The 26745-nt window shown below is 53.0% G+C and overlaps 1 protein-coding gene across 8 annotated transcripts in view; it reads left to right on the forward strand.

Moving 5' to 3' along the window:
* The window catches only part of CADM1 (cell adhesion molecule 1), a 123709-nt gene that overhangs the window by 85232 nt on the left and 11732 nt on the right, over positions 1-26745 (forward strand). For 3 of the 8 annotated variants that reach the window (XM_075774428.1, XM_075774426.1, XM_075774429.1), the window contains exons 5-9: positions 410-565; positions 7847-7946; positions 10480-10652; positions 14535-14606; positions 22416-22448. In XM_075774428.1, the coding sequence (XP_075630543.1) occupies positions 410-565; positions 7847-7946; positions 10480-10652; positions 14535-14606; positions 22416-22448 (534 nt within the window). The remainder of the gene's footprint in view (positions 1-409; positions 566-7846; positions 7947-10479; positions 10653-14534; positions 14607-22415; positions 22449-26745) is intronic. The other 5 variants (XM_075774427.1, XM_075774430.1, XM_075774432.1 and 2 more) reach the window with 3 other exon arrangements.

Here is a 26745-nt window from a genome sequence, read left to right on the forward strand (position 1 = left end):
AGTGCTTGCTGAGTTCTGGGAAAAGCCCTTTTTCTCCTGCCTTGTCTTTTCTCCCTCCGTGTTTGCCGTGCCACGCGTTACGGCGTCCTGAGCCCTGCTTCGCTCCCAGCACCGCTGCCGTTCCCTCCTTCAGACGGAGCACCGCTGCGATGCTCCAGCCCATCGACACCGCTTTTAATGAAGTTAATCCATTTAATCGCTTTTCCAGCTAATTGTTGGTTCAAGAGCGGGAGGGGATTTGTAGCTCCATTGATTGAGGAGTTCAGGGATGGCGTGAGGGGTGGTTAATCGTGGCGGTGACGTCACGCGGACTTTGGTTGGCGAGAGCCTCGCGGAGAGGCGCGTTGCCCGGATGCGTCCCTCCCTCGATCACCCTCCGCTCTCTCTCTTTGTCCCCTCTCCCCGGCAGGCAAGTCCGAAGTGGAGCAGTGGTCCGACATGTACACGGTGACCAGTCGGCTGGTGCTGAAGGTGGGACGGGAGGACGACGGGGTCCCCGTCATCTGCTTGGTGGATCACCCCGCGGTCAAAGACTTGCAGACGCAGCGTTACCTGGAAGTCATGTGTGAGTAGCGGGACTTTTCGTTCTCTTCGTGGGAAAAGTCGCTCGCTTCGAGAGTTGGGGATCCAGGCGCCACACGGTAAAACCGCAGCGTGGCTGGGGCTTATAGCCTGCTATTTGAAAATGGAAATCACAGTGTTGGGTACTGCTTCATGGGTCAAGCCACGGCTTTTCCCCACCCTTCTGTGAGACAATAAACGCATACTCTTCTTCTCTTCGGGAGTCACTTTCTGTACGTGGAACGTCTTCCATTGAAGGTTCCTGGATGGGCTTGGTAATTGTCAGAGCAGATGAAATCCGAGTATTTCCCTTTTAGCAACCCACTTATCTCTTTGAAAAGCGACCGGCCACCGTTGCAAGTTTACCGGCGAGAACCTGGCGCGGTGCGAGAGAAAGGCGGTGTCGTGTGTTGTGAACATACAGCGCCCGCTGGTTTCCCGCATCGGAGTAGCGCGAACGATGTGGAACCTGCAGCAGCGCCACCGATTAGGGCCAACCTGTTTTGTAGAACACTCCTGACGCGTTCGGTGCTAATAACGTGCTTCGCTTCGTGTCGGAACCGCTCTGCCGTGCGCGACGTTAACGGGGTTTCTGAGCAGATACCGAAAATACCCGCGGCCCCGAATGCAGCCGGGCTTCCAGCTGCTGCAGGTGATGGAGCCGCTGCGTACGCACACTGCCGCCCCGAGAGCGGCTCCCAAGAGCAAAATCCGACAGTCCTCGCTCACAGGGGAACAGGAAGTTTTGTATTAATTTGTTTCATCTGCTTCATTATGTAGTTTCATTACGAACGTCTTGGTTACAATTCTCCTATCTCCGAAACTAGCGGGAAGCAATGTTCCTGTAATGAGGAAAACAGAAATGATCAGATACTACCTAAATTGGCAGATACTAGATTTCTTGCCACTGTGCTAATGCGTAATTCATTTATGCAAACTTAATGTCCATTAACATTTCTTGTAGAGCCCCATTAGCTTTAATAATACATTAGCACCTTTGTGAGGCTTGATCAAATACTTAAGGGGGGGGGATCCCGTCAACGCGGAGGCATTGAAGTCTTGCAGGGTTTCTTCCCTTTGTTTGAAAGGGCCTCAGGTTACCTTTAGGCTTCCTTTCAGAAATTCCTCTCGTCTGACAGGATAGGAGAGGGCTGCTGTTTCTGCAAAAAAGTTTAACACCGTTTTTTCCCCTTTCCCGCTCAAATCAATCCCCTCTCGACTACTTCCATTCGCAGCCTTGCCCGTATGGCATGTGCAAACCGCGGTTACTGGGATGTCCGATGGGGCACACACCACCTTCAGGTACCGCATTGGAGGCTCCAATCACGTCCTTGGTGCAGGTTTCTGCCCTTGGCCCCGGTTTTAGCATCCCCTTGCGTTGCTCTGAGCTGTTGGTGGGAATGGAGCTGGCGCAGAGCCTCCTCGTGAGGTAGGAAAAGGGCTTTCGGGCCGCCTCGGGTTTATGCCCTGGTCCGAATTAAAGCCTGAGCGCGTTAAAAGCCGCTTGTGATCTTTATACGCGGGGACTTGACCCGCGTCAGCCCAGTAGGTGCCTTCCGTGGGCAGCGGCAGATGGCTCGAGAGAAGAGAACCAGCAGAAGAACGTGTCGTGCGTCATCACCTTGCGGCCCCCAGCAATTACGCGACTGCGGGACTTGGCTGCTGTCACGTTGCCTCCCCGTAAGTTCTGCCCGTTCCCACCAAGGGCACGGCAGATCCGGAACACCAGCGGGGCGCAGGAAAAATATTTTTCCCGGCAGACGTTGTATTCCTCTGCGCTTAATGTGTCCAACTCGAGCGTGAAATGCATTGGGGAAGGACAGGAGGATGATGGATGGAGCCTTCTTGGATAATGAGGTATTTTTTTGTCTGACTAAATTTCAGAATGCGGAGAGATTTTTTTTTTTCCCCCCCTAAGATGCACCTCAAAAATTGTGGGTTGTTTTTGATTTTTGGGGGGTTTTTTCCAAGGAAAAAAAAGGAAGCAGAAAACAAAAACCCTGCATAGTTTGCAAAGCGGGGGAGGGAGGGGTGGGACGCTGGTCACCACAGGAAACTATTCAAAACGCAAGTGCAAAAGGGAACAGAGCCGAAGCCCCGCACAGCTTCTGCCCTTCGGAGGCGGGCGAGCTGGCGATGAGCGCCGGCGTCTTCCCGGGCTGCTCCCCCACACCGTCCGGCCGTTTTCCAAGAAAAAGAGGAGGGAAGGGCACAGAAGCGGAAGTCTGCAAAGCACCCAGCTTTGGTCTGGTTTAAAGACAATTGGTTTGAATGTTTTCCTTCTGCATCGGAGCTCAAAGGCGGCGATTGCAGACCTGGGGTATTGGGGTGGTTGAAGTTTTCTCCGTAACTGGCCCTTGCCCCGGGCTGGGGTTGTGCCGGATTTTCTAAGCCAGGAGGAAGGAGCAGATGATGCTCTTGGAGGGGGAGAGGGAGAGCGATTTCAGGCTCTCTGCGGGGTGGAAGTTCCTCTTGTTTGGGGGTGGGTTTTTTTGCTGCTGCTGCAGTCAGCAAAACCGCGAGTAAGACTGCTCCGTGCCGAGCAGTGAGTTGCCCCGCTCACGGAGTAAGCGATTTGTTGCGTAGATAACGCTGCCAGACGAACTTAGGGCACATTATTAAAAAGGAACGTCTGCTGACGAGCGCTCCGTAACACGTACGGAACCCTCCTGGCAACGCTGCTCGCGAGCAAACGGGGTTTGACGAATGGTGCCACGTACTCAGGGTAACGATAACGATTCCGTGCTTGATTAATAGCCACGCCGCTGGCCGTACAACCCCATGCAACGGGCGGCCGCGGTCCCTTGCACGGTGCAGGTTTGAAAACGTCCCTGACGCCTGGCTGGCCTTGCTCGCCTTTTGTGATTCGGGTCCGCCAGCGAGGGACGGAGGAGAGCGGTGTGCTGAGTGTAATTTTAGAAAGGAAATGAAGCAACAAAATGCATTAAAATACCATTAAGGAATTGAATGGAACCAGATATTCTCGGAGACATTTCAGTTCAGCCTTTGTGGTACTTTTCCTTATCTCATTAGGTGACACTGGAAGTGAAAGTCTCAAAGGCCTGATCTGGCATTTTCTCTGGGTCGGATTTCCTTTTGCTTTTCCGAAGTCAAAATTAATTGCACGTTCGTTTTTATAATGGCTGCGCGTGTACTTCCGAAATACGCGCCAGTGTCTGCTGTTGCGATGGGGGCGAATTCTTTGCACCCGATTATGTTAAAAATTGGCCATGTACGTATGCTGTTGCGTCTCCAGTAATCCTTATATTTCTATCGAGTGCAAATATTAATTGCATAGTATGCAGTGAAGTGATTAACATCAGTGTAATTTATCATCTGGAGATTTCTAAAAACGAATAAATGAGTTGTTTTGTTCAGTGAGGTGTTGACCCCTTCAGAAACTTTGATTTAAAGCTTTTTCTGTTTGTTTTTTTTAGGCTTGGTTTTGTTGGTTTGGGTTGGGTTTTTTTTTCCTTTTATAAATATGAAAAGCACTACAATCAGCCAAGTGTTCAGTTATTTGATTTTCTGGGGCATTAGCCACTCTTGTTTGTGACATTTCCCAGTTGGGTGCTCGTTTGCAAGCTCATTAATAAGGTTTTCTCGGAAGAACGTGGTTGGGAGCGCAGGATTGCCGGGGCCAGGACGCAGACTTTGTTTGCCGAGAAGCAAACCCGCCTGGTTTTAGGGTGAAGCTGACCCTCGTATTCGCACCGGGGTGTGAACGTGAGCTTCGCTGACTTCTTTTACTAGGGAAAACCAAACTCCTCCTGCTCTTCCCCCAGGAGCCCAGCGTGGCGAGGCATGGAACCTGCCAGAACTCCTGGGGGATTTTTTGGGTTTTTTTGGAGGAGTTAGTCTGGGCCAGAGAACAAAGCGTGGAGATGAAGAGGTGGGTAAAGCAGCGCCTGTCTGAAGAAGTATTATTGTCTGGGCGATTTTGAAGCTGGAATCGCCTAAAGTGGGCAGGAACCCTGCTTGACCTGCGGGATCCTTCTCCTGAGGATGCCATCTGTGCTCCTCTCCGCCAAGAGACGCGCATCAGGACATTAAGACAGCGCGATCACAAGATGGGTTTCGAAACCTGGAGTCGGTGCCTCGTTTCGCAGTGCAGGCGAGAGAACTTTTGGCCAAGTCCTTGAGAGAAGGTCCTGCTCTGCCAGCCCCAGCCTGCTTTCAGCATACTGCTTGTCCTGTGTGGGTTTTGGTCCGGTTTCCCCCCAAAGCAGCACGTGGGAAGAAAGGCTCTCGGCAAGGAGGGGTTGACTGCTTTTGTTGCTGGCGGTGGCTGGGGAGGGTTAGGAGTCCGCAAAGGCTTAGGGCTTCCAAAAAGAACTAGCGTTTCCCAAAATACGGCGTTACTAGTGACTGTCTTGGTGCAGGTTTCCTGCGTTGAGCTCTCCCACGCATCGCCTGAAGTTCTTAAAAAGTCACGGTTCATAACGTTTACCGATGGCGCCAGGAGCGGGCCAGCAGCTTGCAGGAAGGACTTGGGGCAAAGGCAAGCATGACTCGGGGGGGGGCGGGGGTTCGTAGCATCGTAGAATCTTTAAGGTTGGAAAAGACCTCCCAGGTCACCGAGTCCAGCCATTTTGGCAACTTCCAAACCGGAGCGCGGTTCCCACAGCGCGCCTGTCGTAAAAGGCATCTCATCAAACGCAGAATGGGTTCGTAATAAGTTTTTCAAATTGGTTGCTGCTGCAGCGTAACCTTTAGACTGCTGGTATTTAACCTTGTATATCACTCTTAGCTTTTGAATGAATTTAGCTTAATAAAGGCGCCTTATTAAATTACTAGGCTGGGGTTTTTTAAGCCGCTCGGAATAGACGTACTAGGAAATAGCTTGGGGTTGTTAGATCTAATTGGCTGCCAGTGGAGTATGTAGCGGCTTCGATGCATGGACGCAAGCACTTATTTTTCTGCCGAAATCCAGCGGTACGATATTCTGAAGCTCCCTGGTCGAGGATCTCAGGCTGCTGGTGGTAAAAACTCTGCCGCTGCTTGCCTTACTCCTTAGAAAGCACTGCAGCTTTACCGGCAAAGGCTACCGAATGCCGTGATCCCACCCGCGTAGGAACCGAGCTGGGGACCTCTCGCCGCTTGGCGTTTCCCAAAACTTTACTCACAGAGCCCATAATCTGAAGGAAACATGTGCTGACTTTGATCTGGGACACGTAACCATAGAGCTACAGGTTATTAAATGCACGCCCTTAAAAAAAACACCAAAAAACACAGGAACAAAAGACACCGCCACCCCATTCTTGGTCAAAGCGAGTGACGTCGTTGAGTGCGTGTGCTGCGGAAGCCCAGATTCCTGTCGCAGGTGACGTCTCTCCGGTGTCCCGCTCGGAACGAACGGTGCAGGTTCGCTTTGCTGCTTCAGTCTGTTTAACGAAGGTGCTGGGGCTGGCAAGCTGGAATGGAAGGGCCGGCCTGCAGTAGCCCTGGGAGGGCTCGCTCAGTTTGCAGTTCGGCAAGCCTTCAGCGCATTCCTCCTGATTTCCATAAGTAATTGTCAGCTGGTCAGCAGCTCATTAGAAGCACTAAAATTTATCTAATGAAAACGGGATGGGAGCGGCAGGAGAGGCAAGCCGCAGAAGACGTTGCACAGAGCGTTCCCAGCGCGGGGAGCTCGGCGTCCCCGCATACGTCGGGCTCGAAAGGTTTTCTGCTCTTTCTACAGGGCGGAGGATGATAGCGTCCATGTTTCTGGCACGGGCTCCTAGGTCCTGCCGCAAAGCAAATAATAAATAGCGAGCAGATGGCCGGGGAAGGGGGGTGGTGGGAATTGTGAACGAGAACGGGGAGCGCGAGCACAGCGTTTTAAGATGCTGCTTGCGATTTACTCGCTGCCAAATACCTGCTTGAACTCCTCTGTCCGTGTTGTGTAAGCGCTGGCGGACGCAGACCCGGTACGGTGTTTCAGCGCTGCTTTTTGCTCGCCCGTGCTTGTACCTCCCAGCCCCGGACCACCTCGCTGCGATGGTGGAGCACAGGTACACGGGGGACGGGTCCCCGCTCCGGCATCTGGCCTGAGGGCACGCTCGCAGGCTCTTCCACCCTCCCACGAAGGGCTTTTTGCTTTTATTTCCCCCACCCCACCCCAGCTTGTGCCTGGACCGCGCCGGTCCCTTCCGCGTCCTTATTTTGCACGCGCAGAGCCTTAAGCGTGTTTTCAGGCGCGCCGATGTCGCCCGCGTTTCCCGGGGAATTGGGGCTCGACGCCCCCCAAGCATCGCAGTCCCTCCGCGGCTGCCACCCCCTTCCAGCCCGCAGAAATCCGTAGCTGGGAGAAGCATCTGTAACGGGGATTAGTTTATAAAATGTTTGTGCTACAGTCATCTCAGGAGAGGATTTACTCGTGTAGCGTATTCCATTACTGAAAATTATGAGAGTTTAAATTGGTTAAATCCTGACACGGATTTCCCCCTCCCCATCCCCGATCTCTATTATTCCATAGGAAGCATGTTAATGAGTTAAACACAGTTAATAAAACGCAGCAAGCCAATATTTTTGGTAGCAGTTACTCTCAAAGGAAATAGAAACATTTAAATGGTATCAACCTTTATGCATACTGATTTTTTGCCTGCCTTTGTTCCTTACAGTTGAGTAAAGTCCTGAAAAATATATACGGCTTAATGGCATTGGTGGCGCCAAATTGATTTCTTGCGCTGATAACATTTTAGCTACAGCTTAGATTGCGTTTTTAATCTGTGTTTCAGTTGTGGGAGGTAATGCATTTTTTAATTGTGGACTCCAGGTTTGTGGTACGGCTTTTTTTTCCTCTCTTCTTTTTTTTCCCTGCAGGGTCTTACTAAAGTGTTTTTGAGCTGGCTCCCTAACTATAAAATGCTTTCATTCTCTGTGTTTATTTTAGGCTTTAGAAGAGCTTTGTTTGGACGAAACAAAACCTCCCGTTGTTTAAACAAAAGCGGCAGAGGCCGTGACTTCTTTTTGTCTTTCTAACGAGCATCTCTTGCAAAGGCCAACGTGCTCACCTGCGCGGACGCCGCGCGTCGATACGTGACGCACCGTAAAACCTCTTGACTCTGAGCGCCGCGGATATCTCTGGTTTCCCCTCGAGGCAAACGAGTTCCTTTTAGCATGAGTGACTCCAGAGATAAACTCCAGGGCAACACAAAACGCATTTCCCGGGGAAGCGCGGCGCTTCGGACGGAGTGCCAAGAGGAGGAGGAGGGTGGCGGCAGCCACCGTCTCTCGCGTTGGGCGGGCGTCCGGTCTGGTTCGACGCGACGATTTACAAAACGCTGTTTTTGTCCCGCAGATAAGCCTCAAGTGCGGGTTTCTCAGAATTACCCGGTGCAAGGCCTCACGAGAGAAGGGGAGCCGCTGGAACTGACGTGCGCAGCTTTTGGAAAGCCACAGTAAGTTGGACGCTCCCCTCCCCCAGGACGAGCCGGGTTGTTCCGGCAGCGACGGGGTTGTGCCGTGCAAGCGTGCCGACGCCGTTTGGCCTCTCTCGCCATTCCAGGCGCTCGATAACACCGTTTGTCGCCACGAAGGGGATGTAACAGCATGAGAGAGAGAGATGCTTTCTGCACCTGAGCGCCTGCTGCGCAGTTACGGCAGCCGGTTTGATTTGCTTTGATTCCCGGATAACCACCGGCCGAGGGTTTTCCGCTCAAAGAGCTCCTCGCGGCCGCCACGCAGCAAGCCCTTGGGTGCAGAAGGGAAAGGTCCTGCAACCGTGCGCCTCGTCCCCCGCTCCACCCAGGGAACGGCTTGGGTGGCCATCGGTTGCAATTAATCTGCAATTCAGTTAATTTTGAATCCTAACGAGGTACCGGTACGCCAGGGTTAAGGCTGGCACCGGAGAATCGAGCGCTCGTAAAAGCGGCGTGGATCCCCCAGGTGAGGCAGTCTGTCCTTCTGCCTGTATCGACCACGCGATGATTTTCCTTCCCTTTTTGGTGCCCCGTCTGGTTTTTATGAAATGTAAGTTTTGCTCTTTCTTCCCTTCTTGCCGTGCCCTTGAGGCTTTCTTAGACAGCTGAAGAAATTTATGCATCAGGCAAATCCTGGCAAGGGAGGGTAGATTTTCTTCCACACTTTCATTGTTGTTCTAATTTGTTTTGTCGACTTTTTTTTTTTTTAAATATTTCCTCTTCCACTTGGATTTAAGGCTGTCAAGTATTTACTATACTTTTTTTTTTATTATTTTATTTTATTTCCGTCACGTTCATAAGATTTCCGCAAACATCCCTGAAATCTGTCAAGAGTCTCCTTGGTAGCGTGCCCAGAGCTGAGGAGGTTTGGGGTACTGGCATCCTCCACCGTAGCAAACCTCCTCTCCCAGGTGGTTTTGGCAATTCCTGCTTCCCAGTCTCTTCTGACTCCTTCCCCACGCATTAGAGACTGGCCGTTTTAATTTAGGTCCGTTTTAATACCTCTCCCCTGCTCAGATCCCCTTTGCATCCCCCCCCCGTGAGTTGCTGCCGTTCCTCCCATTGGCCATCACCTGGGAATTTAACGAATAGGCTTCTTCACGGGTTTTTTGTGGGTTTTTTTCTTTCTTTCTTTCTTTCTTTTTTTTTCTTTTCTTTTTTTTCTCCTTCCAGGCTATGAATAAGACATACACATGTTAAATAAGACAGACACATCTCCTCGGCAGCATGCCACTTAACGTTATGGTGATGCTAGTAAACGCGCTAGGAATTGGCTTATGTAGGTCACTTCACCTGTGTCTCTCGAAGCGTAGGGAGATAGTCAGTAAAGTAATGGGCTGTGTTTAGCTCCATGTTTTTAAGACAAAGAGTTTTCATGAAACCCTTTATGGAGGTTTAAGATGAACAGGGAAGTTTCTCCGGTTTCAACACAATCGTTTCAGTGCAGAATTGGGCGCTGGCGGAGGGAAGCCCTGAGAAAAGCAACAGACCGGAGAGCAGAAGTGTCTGTTTTGGCGTTACCACAGCTATTTTGTTAGCTTAGACGCAAAAAACCCCGAGGCTATGCCAAAAGCAGGGAGGCAGCGCAACGGTGGCTTCCAGGACACCCGGGGCGAGATGGGTCTCCGAGGAGCAGGCTGCTGTGCGGGGACCCTCGGGACTCCAAAGCCACCGATGGCCTTTAGAAAACCCTTTCCGCCCCTATTGAGGTGTAAACCCCAATTCCGCGCGCTCCAGAGGCTCTGCTGCCCATGCCGTGGCTTCCTGTGCCGACGGCTCGGCGGCGAGGAGGAAAGCGCCGAGCCCTCGTCCAAAACCAGACGTCGGCTCCGCGGCAGGCAGCCGATCCGCCCCTCTCCGCACCGCTTTCGCTCAGGGTTGTATCCGTCCCGGGATGTGGGAAGTTCCGGAGCTGCCGCGTTGTGCCAGCAGCCTGCCGTTTGGGCGCACGCTCGGAAAAGCCCGAGCTACAGGCTAACCTCCGGCGGCACCGGCGCCCGGCGAAGCCCGGTTTGCAAACTTCGGAAGCGGGCAGGCTGGAGACTCTTGTTTGTGCAACTGTTGTTGCATAAAGCTCCCCCTTTTCAGAGCTTGCTGTCGAGTTGCCCTGAACGACGCTGCATTTTAATTCCGTGCTGCCCAGGTCCGCACCCTGAGCGCCCTGTGGATGCACGCTGAGTCCACGGCCTCGAAAGATTTCAGGCTTTCTGGATAAGCGAATGATTAACCACTAATGAACTTTCTTCCCACTTGCAGTAGTGTTTTCAGAAAATTTAAGGTCTGGATACAGTTTCCTGTGGGGTTAAAATAAATTTTAAATTGAGGAAGCCCGGCAGCGTCTGGGCTTGAGTAGTGGGGGGGCGGGGGGAAGGAAGAAAAAAAAAAAGTATGTGTTATTTCTTTACAGTTTTTCTTGGTTTGGGCTTTCTGTCTGTGGATGAACTATTGAAGATGCCATCTTTACCGTAGGAAAATAGTAATGTGACTGTTTCTTTTTCTCCCTCCTCTGTAGGCCTACGGACATGAGGTGGTTAAGAGTAGATGATGAGATGCCTCAACACGTTGTAGTGTCTGGTTCAAACCTTCTCATTAGTAACCTAAACAAAACAGATAATGGTACATACCGCTGTGAGGCTTCAAACGCGGTGGGGAAATCACATGCGGATTACATGCTGTTTGTATACGGTACGTGAGAAAAACCACCGTTCTTCTAGACTCGTTTACACCTAATTGCACCATACCGCGCTCTGAAAGCTTTGACACGAGTTAACGTTTTGCTTAACGCAAGATTTCCAGGCAGCTCCCCACACCGTCTACGTTATCCCGGGCTGGGGTAGGGGCTGGAACGCCATTCCTTTCGCTCCTGTAAGTCGCGGCGGTGTGCCTCGGGTGCAGAGCCCGGTCCGGTGCCCGGCGAGCTACTTCCTCCAGAGCCGCGCTCCCGGGCTCGCCACGGCACTCGCGTGCTGCCCGGCGAAGCGTAAGGAAGAGCCAGAGCAGGGGCATGGGGAGAACGGTGAAGTTCTCTGGCCCAACGGTTCTCCTAGGGCTTCTCTGCTATTTCCTTTGCCTTTTCATAATACCGTCTCCAGCAGCGGTCCGGGGCGGGGGCTTTCCGAGGCTTTCGCTTAGCCAGTTAAATTGCCCACGGATCAGCCGGCACCCCCAGACGATGACAAACCGGGGAATAAACCGGAGGCACCACACCTCTGAAGCCTGCCTGTGGCTGCGGAGCGGGCGCTAAAACGTGCCTCGGCATCCTTTTCCCGGGCTGTTACGCGCCTGCTCCAGTGCTTCGGTTCCTCCCCGTTGTTTTGCCGTTGCTGTAGAGCCCCGTGCTCCTGCCGCGGGGCGCTGCATCTAATAAAGGCTCAGCAGTAGGCGCTCGAGGAGCGATCCCCCGGCCTGATGGGGAGCGATTCCCTTGGGCTGCGTGCTCAAATTCTGCCTGTTTACGAGCGGTTGTTGCGTGGCCGGGCTAAGCTGGTGGCGGATGTCGCCTGTGACTCGGAGGGGACCGTAACTCGCTTTGGTTTGACATTCGTTCCATGCAACAGCTGCTTGAAGCTCTGCAGTCCCAAGTTCTCTTGTGCTTGCTCCAATCCAGAGAACTAGGTGACGTCGCCTGTCCAAATGCCGCTTGCACGCCAGCCGTTTTCAGCCCGGTCTCAGAAACTTGCCCAAAGACAGAAGACAATACCAAAACCGTAGCCTTGAGCTGGAACCGAACTCAGCTGCCACGCTGTACGGGTAGTTCTCTGGTAGCTCTGCAAGGCTCCAGTCTGCAAAATGCAGTCAGATACACGTTTATGGTGGAGTAACTCGAATGCTCGCGGTACTAAAAAAAAATTTTAAAAAACCCCCACCACCTTGTTCACATTGGTGTTTAAAGGAACGGCTACTGCCGTGGAGAAGCAATAAAGAAGCAGAGACAGGGGCAGGTCCCCGTGAGATTAAAACTATGGTGAGCTGCTGCCACGAAGCGGTTGCGGAGGAGGTGGTGTCATTCCCTGTATTGCTCCGTGTACCTTTTTTTGGCCCAAGCGAGTCCTGGCTCAACCCTCACCGGTGTTTACCGACCCAGGACATAGAGTTCAGGGTAACTCTCGCACACCCTTGGTAATTATTCCGTGTTTTGGACGCGGGCGAGAGCTAGACGGCGCAGGACATCCTCCGTGCCGCTCCCGCTCGGGGTTAAATCCCGCTGGAGGAGAGCCGAGACAGCGTTGTTTCACAGGGGATGCGGACCCCAGGCGTCTGGCAGCTGTTTTGGCCGCCCAGGGGAGGGCTGTCGGGGGCTCGCGGTCAGACAATGGGTTTGCATCCCATCGCGTCCCGTTTGTGCACGTTTGGGAGTGTTCCGCTAGGATCCGGCACTCCGGACGGCCGAGACGGAGTCTTTTGAACCCTGAACGTTCCTCGGGTCGGCGCTGAAGGAAACTTCTGCCGTTGGCATTGAGCGTGCCGCTTCCGGCCGCGGAAGGCATGGAGGTCTCCAGCCCATGGCACCTTTCCCCCCTAAAAGACAGCAAAAACGATAGTGGCATGGGAACCCGTGTCCTTGCAGACACATCTCCGTGAAGGTTGGTGGGAGGACGTGCCTCGCTGCTCGTCCTCTGCCTCACCCTCGCTGCTCGTCGGTGCAGAAGCCCCCCACACGCACACACCAAATCACCTTAACGTGGGGAACGGGGGAATTTTGGGGAGACGGCGTCGGAGGGCAGTAGCGATAGCAGGGCAGGGCCGTGGTCTCCATGCCGAGGGGGGACATCTGCAGTGAAATACGGGGGTTTACGGGGAAATGGCTGCCGGCAGCCAGGGCTGCAAAACCGCCGCTGCTGCGCTGCGCTTAACGCACCTTCCCCCCCTGCCCCCCCCCGCGCACGTGGTCTGAGGACGTCTAATCGCATCGGCACACACCGAAAACGTGTTTATTTTTAAAACTTGCTTCACGCTTCTCCTCCCCGTGGGAGGGAGCAGACACGTTTGCTAGAAACTTCCAGCACGGTTAGCACGCAGTTGTTTTGGGGGGTCGTTTGGGGGTTGGGTGGTGGGTTTTTTTGGGTTTTGTTTTGGTTTTTTTTTTTTCCTTCCCCAGGGAAGAGTCTTGCTGCATAGCATCGTCCCCGTGCAGTCTGGTGAAAGGCCAGGGGCTTTCTTCCCCCCGGTTCTGCTGTGCTCGCAGACGTACGTATTAACGAGCGAGCGAGAAGCGCCCTATTGTTAAGCGTAGGGACCGGGATGCTTTGGATGTAGGGGAGGGACAATAACCGCTTATAACGTAACCGTAAATAAGCGCTGCCCAGCAAAGCGAACTCCAAGGTAATGTTTCTGAACTTGGGGGAAGTTGTACGGGGTATAATGAAGGTGCAGCATAGCATTAAAAGTTCAGCTGTGTTAATTAGGGAGTCTGAGAGAGCTCGCTTGGAGATAAAAGACTAGCAGATGCGTTAGCGCTGAAGAGTTGACGTGCTATAGAGGAAACCTAAAATCAAAAGCCCACGAAACGTTTCGCGCTCTGCCGATCCGTAGTTCAAAGTCTTCCCGACTACTTAGCGTATTCAGTTTGATCATCTGGGCATCGATACATTTTTTTTTAATTTTTTTTTTATTTTGAATTTTTTTTTATTATTTTACATCTTCTCATATCTACCTTCTCCTGCCCAGTAATTTGGACGAGGGGGTGCCCCTGTACGTAGGATAAATTCTGGGAAGAGCGGCAGCGTTTGAGTCTCAACAGGTCAAGAGCGCCCGAGAAGCGGTTATCGGTCACAGAGAGAAACATCCCCGCGCCCGCGTTTCTCATTAACGACGCACGGGTAGCCAAAGCCAAGAGCATGCAACTGAAACCGCCAGGAAAGGCTTGATTTCTGTTTGCCGGGAGGATCTCGGCGGAGTCCTTCATTCCTCGAAACTGATGTTTAGTGACCACATCCTGGCTTCTTTGTACTCGTTGCTCTCCCCGAAGTAGCTTTTAGCATCCCGCTGACGCGTATTGGCAGTTGGCGGCCCGGGGAAGAGAGCGCGATGTACCGGTACCCAGCCCGTTGAAGCACAGCAAACCTCCCACCTGGATTTCCAAGCGTCCGCGTAGAAAGCCCACAAAGCACCACCGTGTCTCTCTCTGTACACGTAAACTGGTCTTTCTGTTGTGGAAAGCGTGCAGTTTATTTTTCTTATGCCTCTCCCATTCCATTTCTCTCTCTCTCATTGACTAATTTATGCTGGGTTTTATTTGTTTATTTTATTTTTAATTTTTTTTTTTTTTTTTTTTTTTTTTTTAGCGTTGTAGAAGGCAAGGGCAGGGTGGGGGAGGGCGGGGAGTTCCGGGGCCAGATTCTGCAGCTGGAGTAAGCCAGGGATGCGGGTCGAGCCAGGAGCCGTGTCCAGCTGCCGAGGATCTGGCCCGCCATCCTTAAAGCCAGCTGGGCTGAGCCACCTGGTTTTTGAGGAGGAAAAGCCGTGCCGCTTCTTAGCGTCCTTGTTTTTCTCTGATCGCTGTTGTGTTCTGCTTGGTTTTTTTCTTAATTTGCTTTTTTATTATTTTCCTTTTTATATTTTATCCAGATCCCCCCACAACTATCCCTCCTCCCACAACAACCACCACCACTACCACCACCATCCCTACCACCATCACAGGTACGGTACCTTCATAACCATTGGAAATGTCCTGAATGTTTATTGTCTTTTGTGTATGTAAGCAGAGCGTGAAGCCTGGGGAAAAAACAACAAACAAATCGCTTGCCTTTTTCACTTTTTTTTTTTTTCTCTCCCCCTTCCCCCCCTGCCCCCCCTTCCCTCCCCTCCCCCCCCCCCCCCCAATTCACCCACCCTACCGCGTGAGTCCCGGTCCGGCGGTTCGGGTTGGATGGTCCTTACCGTGGGTGTTTCTGAAAGGCGACAGAAAAAGCTGCTAATTCGGTTCCTGGTGGCTAATCCCGGGTACTTCCAAAGCGGGGATGCCAACAGCCCTGGGGCTCGTTTCCTAGGGGCAGCCGTTGCAGCCTCGAGCCCGTCCGTATCGATTTCTGAGCAATGCATGCTCGGAAGCGGAAAGCTTGGTCTGTAGCAGTTTAATTCCCCTTGGGTGACTCGAAATGCTTTTCCTCACGCCTAGCTGTCTGGTCCATCTCTCCGCTCAGTCCCCTCTCCCAGAAAAGCGAATCCTGCCAGCCCTTTTTTTACCAAGTCGAACACATCCTTTTTGAGGAGCCGGCCTTTAGCGTTGATGAGTTTTTTCCCTGTCTTGCGAGACAAGAGGAGTAAAACCAACCAGCTGACCGTGGGGCACCTCTCTCTCTTACACGCATCCGCCATCCTTCCCTGCTACACCCGACACTCTCCGCTCATAAGGAAAGGCCGTTCCGATTTATTTCTCATCACTTGCATTGTCACATTCCCAATCTCTCCTATTCCGACTGCTGCTTTTGCTTTTGCTTGCTTTTTTTTTGTTGGGGTTTTTTATTTTGTTGTGTTTGTTTGGTTTTTGAGGTGGAGGTGGCAAACCGAAGGTGAGAAGGGACCGTTGAATAGCTAACGGCATCATGTTTATCGTTGCTGCAAGCCATCCCCTCTGTAAATGCCTTCACGTTTTATTTGCTTTCATGACGTTGCTCCGCTGACTCTAACCGTCCCGCTCAGGCTGTTTTCCGGCTTCTTTCCTCCCGAGGTTTTTGCAACCGAGTCCGGCTCCGCTGGCGTGGACGAGCAATCGAAGTCTTTCTTCCAAAAACAAAAAAAACCAAACCAAAAACAAACGTGCCTTAACACGCACGGTGCATGCGCCGGCCGCCGCCGCGTTGTCCAGACCTTGCCGTTCTCTGTCTTCCTCTTTCCAGGTGGTTTTCGGTAACGCCGACCTCCAGGCACCCGAGGTTGGATGCTGTGCCCTGAGCGCTTTCCCGTTTTCACAATTTGGTGCCTTTGTTTCGAGTCTGTTTTTAATTTCTTAAACCTAACAGCCTTTCGTTTCAGAGTAGCTTTCAGACTTGATTAAGGTCTCCTTAAGAGCCGTTTGCAGAGAAACTTGGGTCCCGCGTGTCTCAGCGTGAACACACACACGCACGTACGGTTTTCTTTTGGTTTATGGCAATTTGTTAATGCTTTCAGTGTGTTTTTTCGGAAGGCGAAAAGGAAGAATTTGTCTCGCTGCTTGACTGACCCCGTTCCCTTTGTGTCGGTGCCTGCAAACATCCATGGCTGTCCTTTTCCCCGGGAACCGGGTCATTACCAGTCCCTCGTTGCAGGGATCGCCCGAGGACCCCCACGCGCTGTCCTTGTCCCCCGCTCCAGGCTCCGAAGTGGAGGTTCTGCCCAAGGAACAGCGGGTTTGCTCTTTGCTCTTCTGCTGCAAGCCTCGCGACTTGACTTTCCAGTGGCCTCTGGGCTTCTAGGCTCTCCTCCTCCGCAGCAGCAGCAGTTTTCTAGCTTTTTCACCTCTGAAATAAGCAGGCGAGGTGTGCGTAGGGGGCGGGGGGTGGGTGGTGGTTCTTCAAGTCGTTCCAGCGGTTACTGCGCACGGCGTATAGGAGGAAGACTAGCTAATGCTGAGAAGAGAAGTTTTTATGTTCCTTCCCGACAGCCGCCTAACGCCGAGTCTTCCTGACGCGCGTCTTCGCATCTCGGGCCCGCGTGCGCGGCGTGCTTTTCCCGCAGAGAGCAGCCGAGGCTTCGCCTCCCTTCGTTGTGCAGGCACGGGCGCCCGCGTGTGTTCTGGCCAGCGAGCAGGCGGGACGAAACTGCAGCAAACTTTTCCTCCTGAAAGACTTTGTAGCTGGAAAAAATCGGGTCAAATTAGCGTAATCTCTGGAGTTACATAGCATAGGAGCGTCGCTAGGCTTTTTAGACAATCGACGCCGTGATTCCCATCATTGCCGCAATGTGGAAATACTCTCCTTAGCCTGACCCAAGTGCTTCGGTAGCAGGCGGGCGTTTCTCATCTCTGCCGGCAGGCTGGGGGCGAGTCGGCCGGCTGGGTTGAAAAGCGTTCCTTGGGACCAGGGGACTTGAAACCTGTTTTATTTTGCCTTTTCCCTGCTACTTCTTGTTTGATACTGGCCTGGTTTGTGTCCTCTGACACCACAGAGTATTTCTGAAAAACAATTGCCTTGCTTTAGTAAAAAAAAAAAAAAAGCAGAGAGAGACCTGGAGCCAAACAGTTCCCATGTCTAGAGCCCGGGTTCTAGGCTCATCTCATCTCTAGCAGCTGCCCGTAGGAAATTACAGTCTTGGAAGTATTCTTTTTGAGTTACTGGGGATAACTTGTCCTGGATTTGTTTTTGCCTCCTAAAACTCTCCAAGAGAACAGTCTGAAAGGAGGACTGCAGCAGTTGCTACTCCGTGTGCATGGTAAGTTACTCCTCCTGTGCAGGCTCCGATGACAGACCTCTTTTTTTGTGGCGTTTTGTTGTGGTGGTTTTTTTTTAAACTCACTCACATGCAGTGTTTCTACTCTAGTTTCCAAAACAGCACGACCTTTAAAGCTTTTCCTCTGTCACTGTTGCTTCGCTTCGGCGTAGGTGCTTGAAAAGCTTTCCCGCGTGGCGGTTTGATCTTTTCCGTATACCCTCCAAGTGCATTGATATTCCGCCCGTCCTTTGGTGTTCCAGCTGTTATCGCTGGCAAGCCCTTTTTTATCAGTCCAAATTGTCCTTGCGGCTTTGTTCATTAAGATGTACGACGCGATACAGCTGAGCAAACCGCATAATTTGAATTACCCCTGGAGTCGGCCCTTGAAAGGCTGGTTCTGGGCAGCTGTTGTTTCCTGGGAGACTGAGGTTCTTAACAATAGCAGAGCCCTCATCTTTGGGCGCAGAACGGAGCGTTTCAGCCTGCCTTTTTCAAGCGTCGCTTCGCTGCCTTCTGGTCTTGCTTAGCACGTACGCCTCCGCGCCCCGGGAGCCGCGGTATTAGTCGTACGTGCAAATTTGCGTTTGTCGCGCTTTTCTCCGCAGATGGATCGGGCAGGTGTCTTGGCAACAGGTTCGGCGCAGACCCGGGGGTGCGACGCGCACGCACGCTTACCGGCGTTTCGAGCCTTGCGGCGGCCGCGGCTGATTCTGCAAAGCCCCCGCTGCCCCTCTTGCAGCTGGCAAGCTGACCGATTCCCCGACGGCCTCTCTTTAATGCCGCTCGCGACCCTGTTTCAAACCCCACCGATCCCCGAGAGCGTGGGGTAGCACCCAGCCCGCGCTGTGGAAACGCCGGGGGTTTCTACAAGCAGGAGCGAGCAGGCGAGCTGCGTTTGACTCGTAGGTGCCGCGAAGTCGGCGAGCTCCGAAGTGGGAGCTGGTAAATGACGCCGGGTCCGAACGCTGCGCCGTGCTGGCACTGGCCGAGGGCTTCGGGCTTCCGTGCCTGTCAGGCGCCAGCTCTGAAAAAAACCACGAAAACCAACGTTTCTGCGGCGCCTTGGCTAACCGAGGCAGTAACTGTGCACGGAAACCCGAGGTCCTTGAGGAGAAAGGGCATAGCACGTTTTCAAGCTGTGAATTCCCGTGCCGGGAGGCTGCCTGGAAGCGAGGAAAACGATGGGGTTTACCCTCGGTGGAAGCGCCGCCTTTTCCAATCGCGTGAAAACCTGCGGTTGCCCGGGGTTTGTTCCAGCAGGATAACCCGAAAAGGCGGCGGGTGGCAAGAACGCGACGAAAGTCGTTCTTTGCTCGGGTTGCCTTGCGGTAGGAGGTTGCTTCACGGGAGGCGAAGAGGCGGCGTGGGGCTTACCGCGTACGGTACGTGCGGGCAGGTCGGCAAGAGCCGCCGGGCAGCTCCTGATTTGCTACCAGCTTGCAACGTGCCCGGGTGCTCGATGCCACCGTGCAGGGGCTCAGCCGGCTGATTTGTTCCTCCCCCCCCGGCCCCAATTATTTATTATTTAACTTTTGCTTTCCGTTGAAGCTTCTGCGTGTCCCTGGGAAAATGTCAAGTTAATTTAAAGACGATCCCGCGCTCTGCTGACATTTCATCCGGGATGCGACCCCGTTAAAGGGAATAAAGGAAGAGGGAGTAGCTGGCAGGCCCGTAACGGGAAATAAACCGGAATAGACTTCAGCCCGTTTCGTACTGCGTCCTGGCGGTAGCAGTCACGGCTCTGTCACGTCTGGTCTCACCGGGGGCGGGGGGGGGCTTTTCGTAGGGTTTTTTTCCCCCTAGCCCCAAGGCCCCCCGAAGAAAGCAGAAGGGCTGTCGGCCGTGCTGCGTGGGGAAGGGCAAGTTGGTGAATTTAACGTTGCAGCTGGGTTTTTAATATTCCTCCATCGTGCTCGTTCTGTTTGGGGCTGCGGGCTAATTAGGAACGAGCCGAAAGGGCCCGGTCTATCAGGTGGCCTGAAGCTGGGAGAGAATCCGTTTTTAAAAAATGAGGAGGCTTAGCGATGGGGCTCGTGACACCGGTGAGCATTGCCCAGGTGCAGTAATCGCATGAACAGGCGTGCGCGTTCCTGCGGCGAGTGCCTTGAACTCGGCGGCGTCCGAGTTTTCTTAGCTGGGCAGATAGCAGTGTCTGGATGGCGAGAGAGCCGCACTGGGGTCGTGGGAGCGACGCGGGACAGAAATGCCCGTTAGGCGAAACGCGCAGCTTTGCGGAGGCCAGCGGTTCCTTTCTCGTTAATGATAAACCAGTCCTCTGGTGAGTTCTCGTGCACAAATTTTGTTTTTCGGAAGACCGTTGCCTTGTTTTGCCTCCCCCCCGCCCCCGTTGGGCACGTTTCGTTGTCCTCCTGAAGAAAACCGGGACAGGAAAGACTTTCTCGTTGGTCCGTATTGGAGTAGGAGACGTGATTTTTCTTCTAGGGCCCCGGTGTTAAGAGACGTGCCTGTTCCGGAAAGCGAAGCGGAACGCGCCTGGAGTTCAGGAAAGCGCGTCTCAAGTTAGCCGATCCGCCCGAAAATTCCGGGTCGCCTTAGCAGCGGCGTTGCAGATCCGGGGACGCTCCCTGCCTCCCACCTGAGGCCGAGCGGCGGCGGGGTTTGCTGCGCACACAGGTTTTGACCCGTATTCATTCATTCCGCACCAAAGCAGCAGCGACGATTTTCCTCTCCTCGGCCGTGCGGGGAGGGGGTGTGTGTGCGTGCCTTGCTTCGTTTTAACAAGAGATTATTCCTCTCCGGAGCACGGCGTGCGTACAATCCTTCTTCTCCAAGAAGACTCTCTGGGATTGAAACGGACTTCCAGAAAACTCGGTCTAAGCTTTAACTGGTCTGTGTTTCCTACTGCAACCATCCAAACCATCTGCTAATCATAACTTTGTCATTCCAGCCGCAGCCAACGTGTTGTTTGACTTGGATATTTGTTCGCGCTTACAGCCGCTTGAGAACTTTATTTTTTGTAACCTGTCGGTCTCTGTCCCCAGCCGGGGAAGCGAGATGCACTGTCCAGTTTGCACTGTTTCTCGACTGATTATCTCTTCCAGCACGTGAATACAAGTTTGCTTTCAGCAGATTCTCTATTTAGCGTGAAAGCTGACGTCACTTTTTTTCTGGTTTGGTTTTTTGTGGTGTTTTGTTTTGGTTTTTATTTCAGGAAGACAGTAAATTGAGACTATTTAGAGATGCCGAGATGCTATCTCAGGAATTAATACTCGGTTTTACAACCCTTTCTATCTAAACAACAACTTTCCCCACACGCACGCCCCGCCTTCACCACCGTTTTCACTGCTGGCTTGGTTAAAACGAGGCATCGTGTGGGGATCGCTGCCCGAGAACAAAGACAAGCCCCCGCTCTTGTTCTCCTTTTTTTTTTTTGTTGGGTTTTTTTTTGGTTTTTTTGCTTTGGAGGGCTTCCCTTGCAGCCTCCACCAGAGCTCCCAGCAGGAGAACCAGCGCTCGCGTCTTTAAGCGTGCGTTAGATTTGCTTGCCGAGATGGGGATGGGAATACGTTGGCAGTGGAAACAGGCTAATGACGGCTTGATGATCTGTTATGCAAATCTGGGCGCAGTTTGTTCGATCGTGCAGGGGTTTATTTGTTTTGCTCTCGTAATTCAAGCATGTAGACCTTGTATCTGTAAGTATTGTGCATTCCTTGTACGATCCTTGTTCTTCACTGGTGCTTCAGAAATTCAGACCTGGGCTGTCCTCAGCTAAATTGCAAAGGAACGGGTCCTCCTTTTTCCACTGCTGCCTCTGAATGCGCAGGAGGACACCCCCTGCCCCGCGTACCCCCCCCCACCCAGGGTTCTCCGGAGAAGCACGTTCACGAGGGGAAACGCCGACGCAAATTGTCCCTTTGTTGCTACCGAACTCCAGCTCGGGGCTGCTCCACGGAAAAAGGCGGTGGAGCGCTTCCTCCCCGCTCGCTCCATCTGTTTTACCCGTTCAAACATTGCCTGCACCAAACCGAGGAGAGACGCGCGAAACCCTGCCTCCGCTGGCTGCGCCCGCGCTGCGGCTTTGCCCTCGGCTCCGGGAGCATCCCGAGGGATCGAGAGGAGGACGCGCAGAGCCGGGTGAAAAGAGAGCGAGTTTCAGGAGCTGGGGAAAGCCAGCTAACGGGGATGGATACGAGGGGGGCGGAGGAGGCCACCATCGGGAAAAGCCCTCGGATTCGGCTGGGTCCTTAAAACCGCCTGCTCCAAACGCCCGCCGCGAGACGAAACTTGTCTCCGTCGGCAAGGCGGCAGCTCCCAGCAGGTCTCCCGTGGCACGCAGCACGTACGCAGCAGAGTGGGCTTCGGACCGACGGCCGAGAAGACCCCGCTATATTTTAATTACCGATAACCGTTCAGTGGTTAGCTGTTGTGAGAGAGGGAGCGGTAGCGTACACCTGCCTTTGCCCGGTCCAGGAGAGCAGGGTTTTCGCGCTGAAAAAAAACCAACCACAAACCAACCCGTGTATCTTACGGGTGCGTGGTTCGGTGTGATTTCAAGGAGCCCCATCATTCTGAGCACGTGAAACGGTCTGGGTTCAGAGGCTGCGCCACCGACGTGCTTGGGGCTTTCCCCGCGTTGGACAGAGGCAGAAGAGGTGGAGGAGGTGGATCGGGCACAGCCCTGGCGCTTTGGTGAAGGCAATGTTTGAATGTGTAAAAAAAATATTTTTTTTTTTTTTTGCCCCCACCCCCCCGAGCTCCGGCTCTTTGTCCCAGTCTTGAGCTTCTGTTTTGGCCCCCAGCAACTAAAGGGTTGGTGTCGGCGTTCTCCCCCGTCTCCTGTTCCCCCGACTTTACAACCGCCAGTAATTGTCCTGGCAAGGTCCTGGAAAAAAAAAAAAAAAAAAAGAGAAAAATTTACTGTTTTCCTCAGGCTCATAGCTTTTGAACTGGAGGCATGTCTTCTAAACAGTGCAACTCACTTCAAATGCTTTTTGCCTTTCATTTTATTATTGCTTGTCACGCAATGTTCTTTGAAAGCTTGCTCATATATTATCTGTTCCATTTTTTCCATTTTCCCTTTTTTTGCATGCTGTTCCTCCTGTTTCTTCCCTTCCTCCAATCCTCTGTTCCCGTGTGTAGACACAACGGCGACGACAGAACCGGCAGTTCACGGTTGGTATCACATTCCTGTTTATCTTATTTCTCAGCGCTGCTGCTGAGTAGCAAGACAAGCCTGGGAAGGGGAAGCAAAAAAGGGAAACGCAGTCTTCAAGGGAAAAAAAAAAACGTCTTTCAGGTGGACTCATCTCGCCCACTTAACAGCGGCTTTAAGGCTGGAAAGTCTTGCCCGGTCTCGTCGTTTCTGTGGTCAGCCTCGCGGCCGGTGGTCCCGGCGCCTGATCCCCCGAGCCCCGTGGAAACGGCCTACGGGCACCAGCGGTGCCAGGGAAGCGAGCGATTCCCCGCTCGCCTCTGCCTGGCTTTCAGGAACAGGGATTCAAATTTAATTTTTTTTAAGAGGTGCTTGGAAATCCAGAGCCTTTTTTTTTTTTTTGGCCTTTCTTTTTTTTTTTTCCACAAGGGTTTACGCGACCGCGCGTCCGGCGGGTCGGTTCATTCTGGGGATGCTCCGCGGAGGAGGTCAGCGGTGAAGTTTGCATCATTGCGCTGCAGAAGGAGATTCGGAAAACAGACAGCAACACATTCCTATCGGCATAGCAGTCTAGCAAAGTAACCCTTCTCGTCCGCTCCAGGCAGTCTAGCTAACAGCTTGACGGCTTCCTCAGCTTCCTACGTTGTCAGAGCGAGCCTAAATAGTCGCTGCAGACTGGAAGTTGAGCACGCTGTGGTTTTGGCACGAGCTCGCTTTTTCGCAACAGAACCAAAACCTCTGACAATATCGGTTGAGGCTGCTCCATATTTGAGCTTGCTATTTTAGTTGCTTTTCACGCTGATAAATCAGCCGTCGCTGGTACGGATGGAAAGCTGTAAGGCACAACAGCCTCCCTCTCTTCCCCCCCCCACAACGAAGCATATCTTGGGCGACGATGGAGGGAGGACTGAGTCAGGTCACAGCCAAGTAGCGAAGGAAGCTAGGCTCTGTCCCCCTTTTTTACTCTTGTAAGCCCCACGATTCTGGCAGTAGCGAGCGCTTTGTACTGCGCAGGAGTGGTTGCGAGGTGTCCTGCTTCGGCGCTGCTCCGGTTCGGCTGGCATGCTCTGCCTTCAGCGCTAGAATTCGCTGAGAAAAGGTGGAGGTTTGGCCTGCAGTCTCAGAAAGTAGTACTTTTTTTTAATTTATTTTTTTTTTCTGTTTTTCTCGGGCAGCCCTCGGTGCAGGTGTTGATCGCCCAGTTTGGGAAACGTCAGGCAGCCCTGACTTTGTGACGCCAGCGTGACCTCCTGCAGAAGTCTCAGCAAGCCTTTTCTGACCCGCAGCCGGCGTTCCTCTGGCGCCGAGGCAAGCCGGGAGGGCAGAGCCGCGAGGCTGCGACACAGGGCCGGGGGGGGATGCAGAAGGGGCCAGCCCTTGCCCGTTTCTGCTGACGCAATTCCCGCTGGCTTCCATCATTTTTTGGGTTTTTTCCCTTGGTCGCCCCAAAAAAGCGCCCGTTTTCACCTCTGTTTCTGCCTCCACGGGGGGGGAGGACCGCCGCTGCGAGGAGGCTGATGGCCGAAACGACGAGCGCTCCCAGCCAAACGTGCTGCCGCAGACTTTCCTGCCCTAAAACCCAGGCAGCTGGTCCTGCCGGCACCTGCGCCTGCCCTCCTGGGGTGCTTTTCCCCTGAAGACTCTGGGGTTTCTTTCCAAGCTTGTGTTGCTGGAGTGTGTATGGAGTATACCAGGTGTTTCTGTATGTTGGCCATTTGTTCTTACCGATGTCCGATGGGAGTGAGCATGTCTGTGAATGACTAGAAATGCATGGGCATGAACTGCAGCCAAATGGATTTTCTCCAAAAACAATTTCAAATGAATTGGGGGAAGAAAAAATACCAAAACCAAAGCAAAAACCAAAAAACCAAAAACCAACCAACCAACCAACAAAAAAACAACCACCAAAACCAAAAAGCCACCCAAACCAGAGATTGCTAGCAAAGAAAACGAAATGTAAGGCTAGTGTGGACCCAGCACGATGCTTCAATCGGGGAAAGGATCTTTCAGTAATTCACTTTTTTGGAGCGTATCCTAGAGGACTGGGGGGGGGAAGGAGTCCTGTATGTGTGTGCATGTAAAAGCGGTAGCGAAGCCCCTGCCATTCCTGTTTCCTTCTGGAATGGAGTTGACGGCAGCAATGCATGAGTGACTTAAAAGCACGAACGTTGTTAACTCTTTTGTTGAACAAGATGAGAGCTTAACTGTAAATTTTCTGATGCACTTTCTCCTTTCTCTGCACTGTTCATTGCCAGAACTCCAATAACAGCATGGTCATGGCCGGCAGGAAGGCTTGTGCTTCTGCTGCACCGCACTAAGCCGGGTTTAGCGAGCTTAAGCCCTCCTTCCCTCTCCTTTTGCCCTTCCCGGTGTCAGGGTGCCGGCGGGGCTGAGATCGCAGCTCCCTGCCCGTTTGCCGCTGAAAGACGGGCACGCCTCGGCGGAGCCGGGAGAGTAACGTCTCCGAGAGTCCGCCGCCGCCGAATCTGGAGAGAAAGCACTTCTTTTTCTGCCGTGCCCTTCCTTTTTCTTCTCACCCGCCCCTCTCCCCCCCGCTTCAAAACCGATGTGCGAGTTTTTTGTTTCCCAGTGGCCGGGGAGCTCGGCCCTTGCGGGGCCGCTGCCCACCGAGGAGCCCTTCGGGCCGGATGCCCGGCTTCACATTTTGTGTCCCCCCCCGCCCCCCGGCACGAGCGCAGGATGCGTGCGAGCAGCCGCGACCGCCTACGCGATGCCCTTTGGCTGCAGCCGAAGTGGCGGCTTAATTTTCACCGCTTTTCCCCCACACACATCCCACCCCCCTCCCCCCGCCCCGGATTTTGACCCGAAGAGCCCCCGAAGGGTTTTTCAAGACCCCGGGTCCGCTGCGAGGGGCTCTGCTTGCCGCGTGGCTGTCTCGGGGCAGCCCCGTGCCTATGCGTGCACGGCCACGGGGAAGCTCGGAGAGCTGCTTTTCAGCTCGGAGACCGGGCGCTGCTGCCTCAGCGCAGGCAGGAATTCTGCTCGGCCTCCCGAAAAAAGGTAGGGTGGAAAAAGGAAAAAAAAAAATTAAAAAGGAAAAAAAAAATAATCTCTTCCGAAGCTGGCAAAGCAGGAAGCCTGGAGCCAAGGTTTAAAATAAGGAAAGCATCCCAGTCCTGAGTGAAGAGTGACAAGAACATACCTTGCCCGTAATATAGCAGGTAAATTACTTCGTAAGCTGGAAATGCTCCCCCGCAGAATTTTTAATTACGGCCCTAGCAGGGTTTCATCCAGGAACATCTAACGCTGCCGCCGCCGCTGCGTTAAGCCCTCGTTGCTCTTCCCAATAGCGCTCAGCCTCCGAAAAGGAGTTTTGCTTGTCCAACGCCAAAGGCTGGGCCGTGCCAGGGCACCAGTCAGCTGGCAGAGCTCACCAAATGCCGCGGCGTGCGAGGAAAAAGCCTCGGTGCTTTCTGCATCGAGGTTATTGGGCGGCTCTGCCATATTTTTTTTCTTCCCCCCCCCCCCCATTTGAAAATGCCCCGCTTAAAAGCGCGACTAGCAGCAAACGCGTGCCCGAATACGTTTTACGGATCCGGTCCCTGGGGCGATTGCATAAAACGTCACGCAGCTCTCTGCACGCGTTAAGGTCTCTGTGCAGCGCCATGCCGGTTAATCCCCAACCGGCTATTCGCAGCTCGATACGGGAGAGAAATTGTCTCCAAAGCTGAAGGTGTAGTATCTCACGGGGAGACGGCAGCTGAGCAAAAAGCTGGCTTTGGTTTCTTTCAGGGGAGGCGCAGCAGACTTTGACTTCCTTCCGATCAGGAGCGAAAAGAACGGAAGTTTAACGAGGAAAAGCGAGAAGCAATTTGCCGCACGCTTAAAGCGCCTCGCAACGGGTTGTCGTGCTGTTCGGTGGCATTTTTAAGCGTACCGGGTGATGGTAGAAACCGAACTGCCCAATTGTTAAATTTTCTTTTGAAAAATATTTTTTTTTTCCATAAAACAACGCAACTTTGCCCTTTTTCATTATTGAGGAAACGTAGTTCCTTTTAAGCGAGAGGGAAGACTCTACAGAAGCGATTTAGGAGAGAGAAAAGTTGAATGGCTCCTCTTCCCAGCCCAGGTTTGCACGTCCGAGGCTTCTGTGAGTCAGCTCTAATTATCTTTATACATTGTGTTACGGTAAGAAAACGGGGCGGGGGGGTGTCCCTGAAATCCAAGAGCGGCACGCAAACAACGTTCTTGCTATTAATCTAAGCGGCTCCCCGCTTTAGAAGATAATTCCGAGCCTAGCTGCCAGCCGACTCGATGTCTTTTAAACACCGTCACTGAAAGCGGTTTGGGGTTTTT

Source organism: Balearica regulorum, chromosome 23 (assembly GCF_011004875.1).
Source record: "Balearica regulorum gibbericeps isolate bBalReg1 chromosome 23, bBalReg1.pri, whole genome shotgun sequence".
Taxonomy (NCBI): Eukaryota; Metazoa; Chordata; class Aves; order Gruiformes; family Gruidae; genus Balearica; species Balearica regulorum.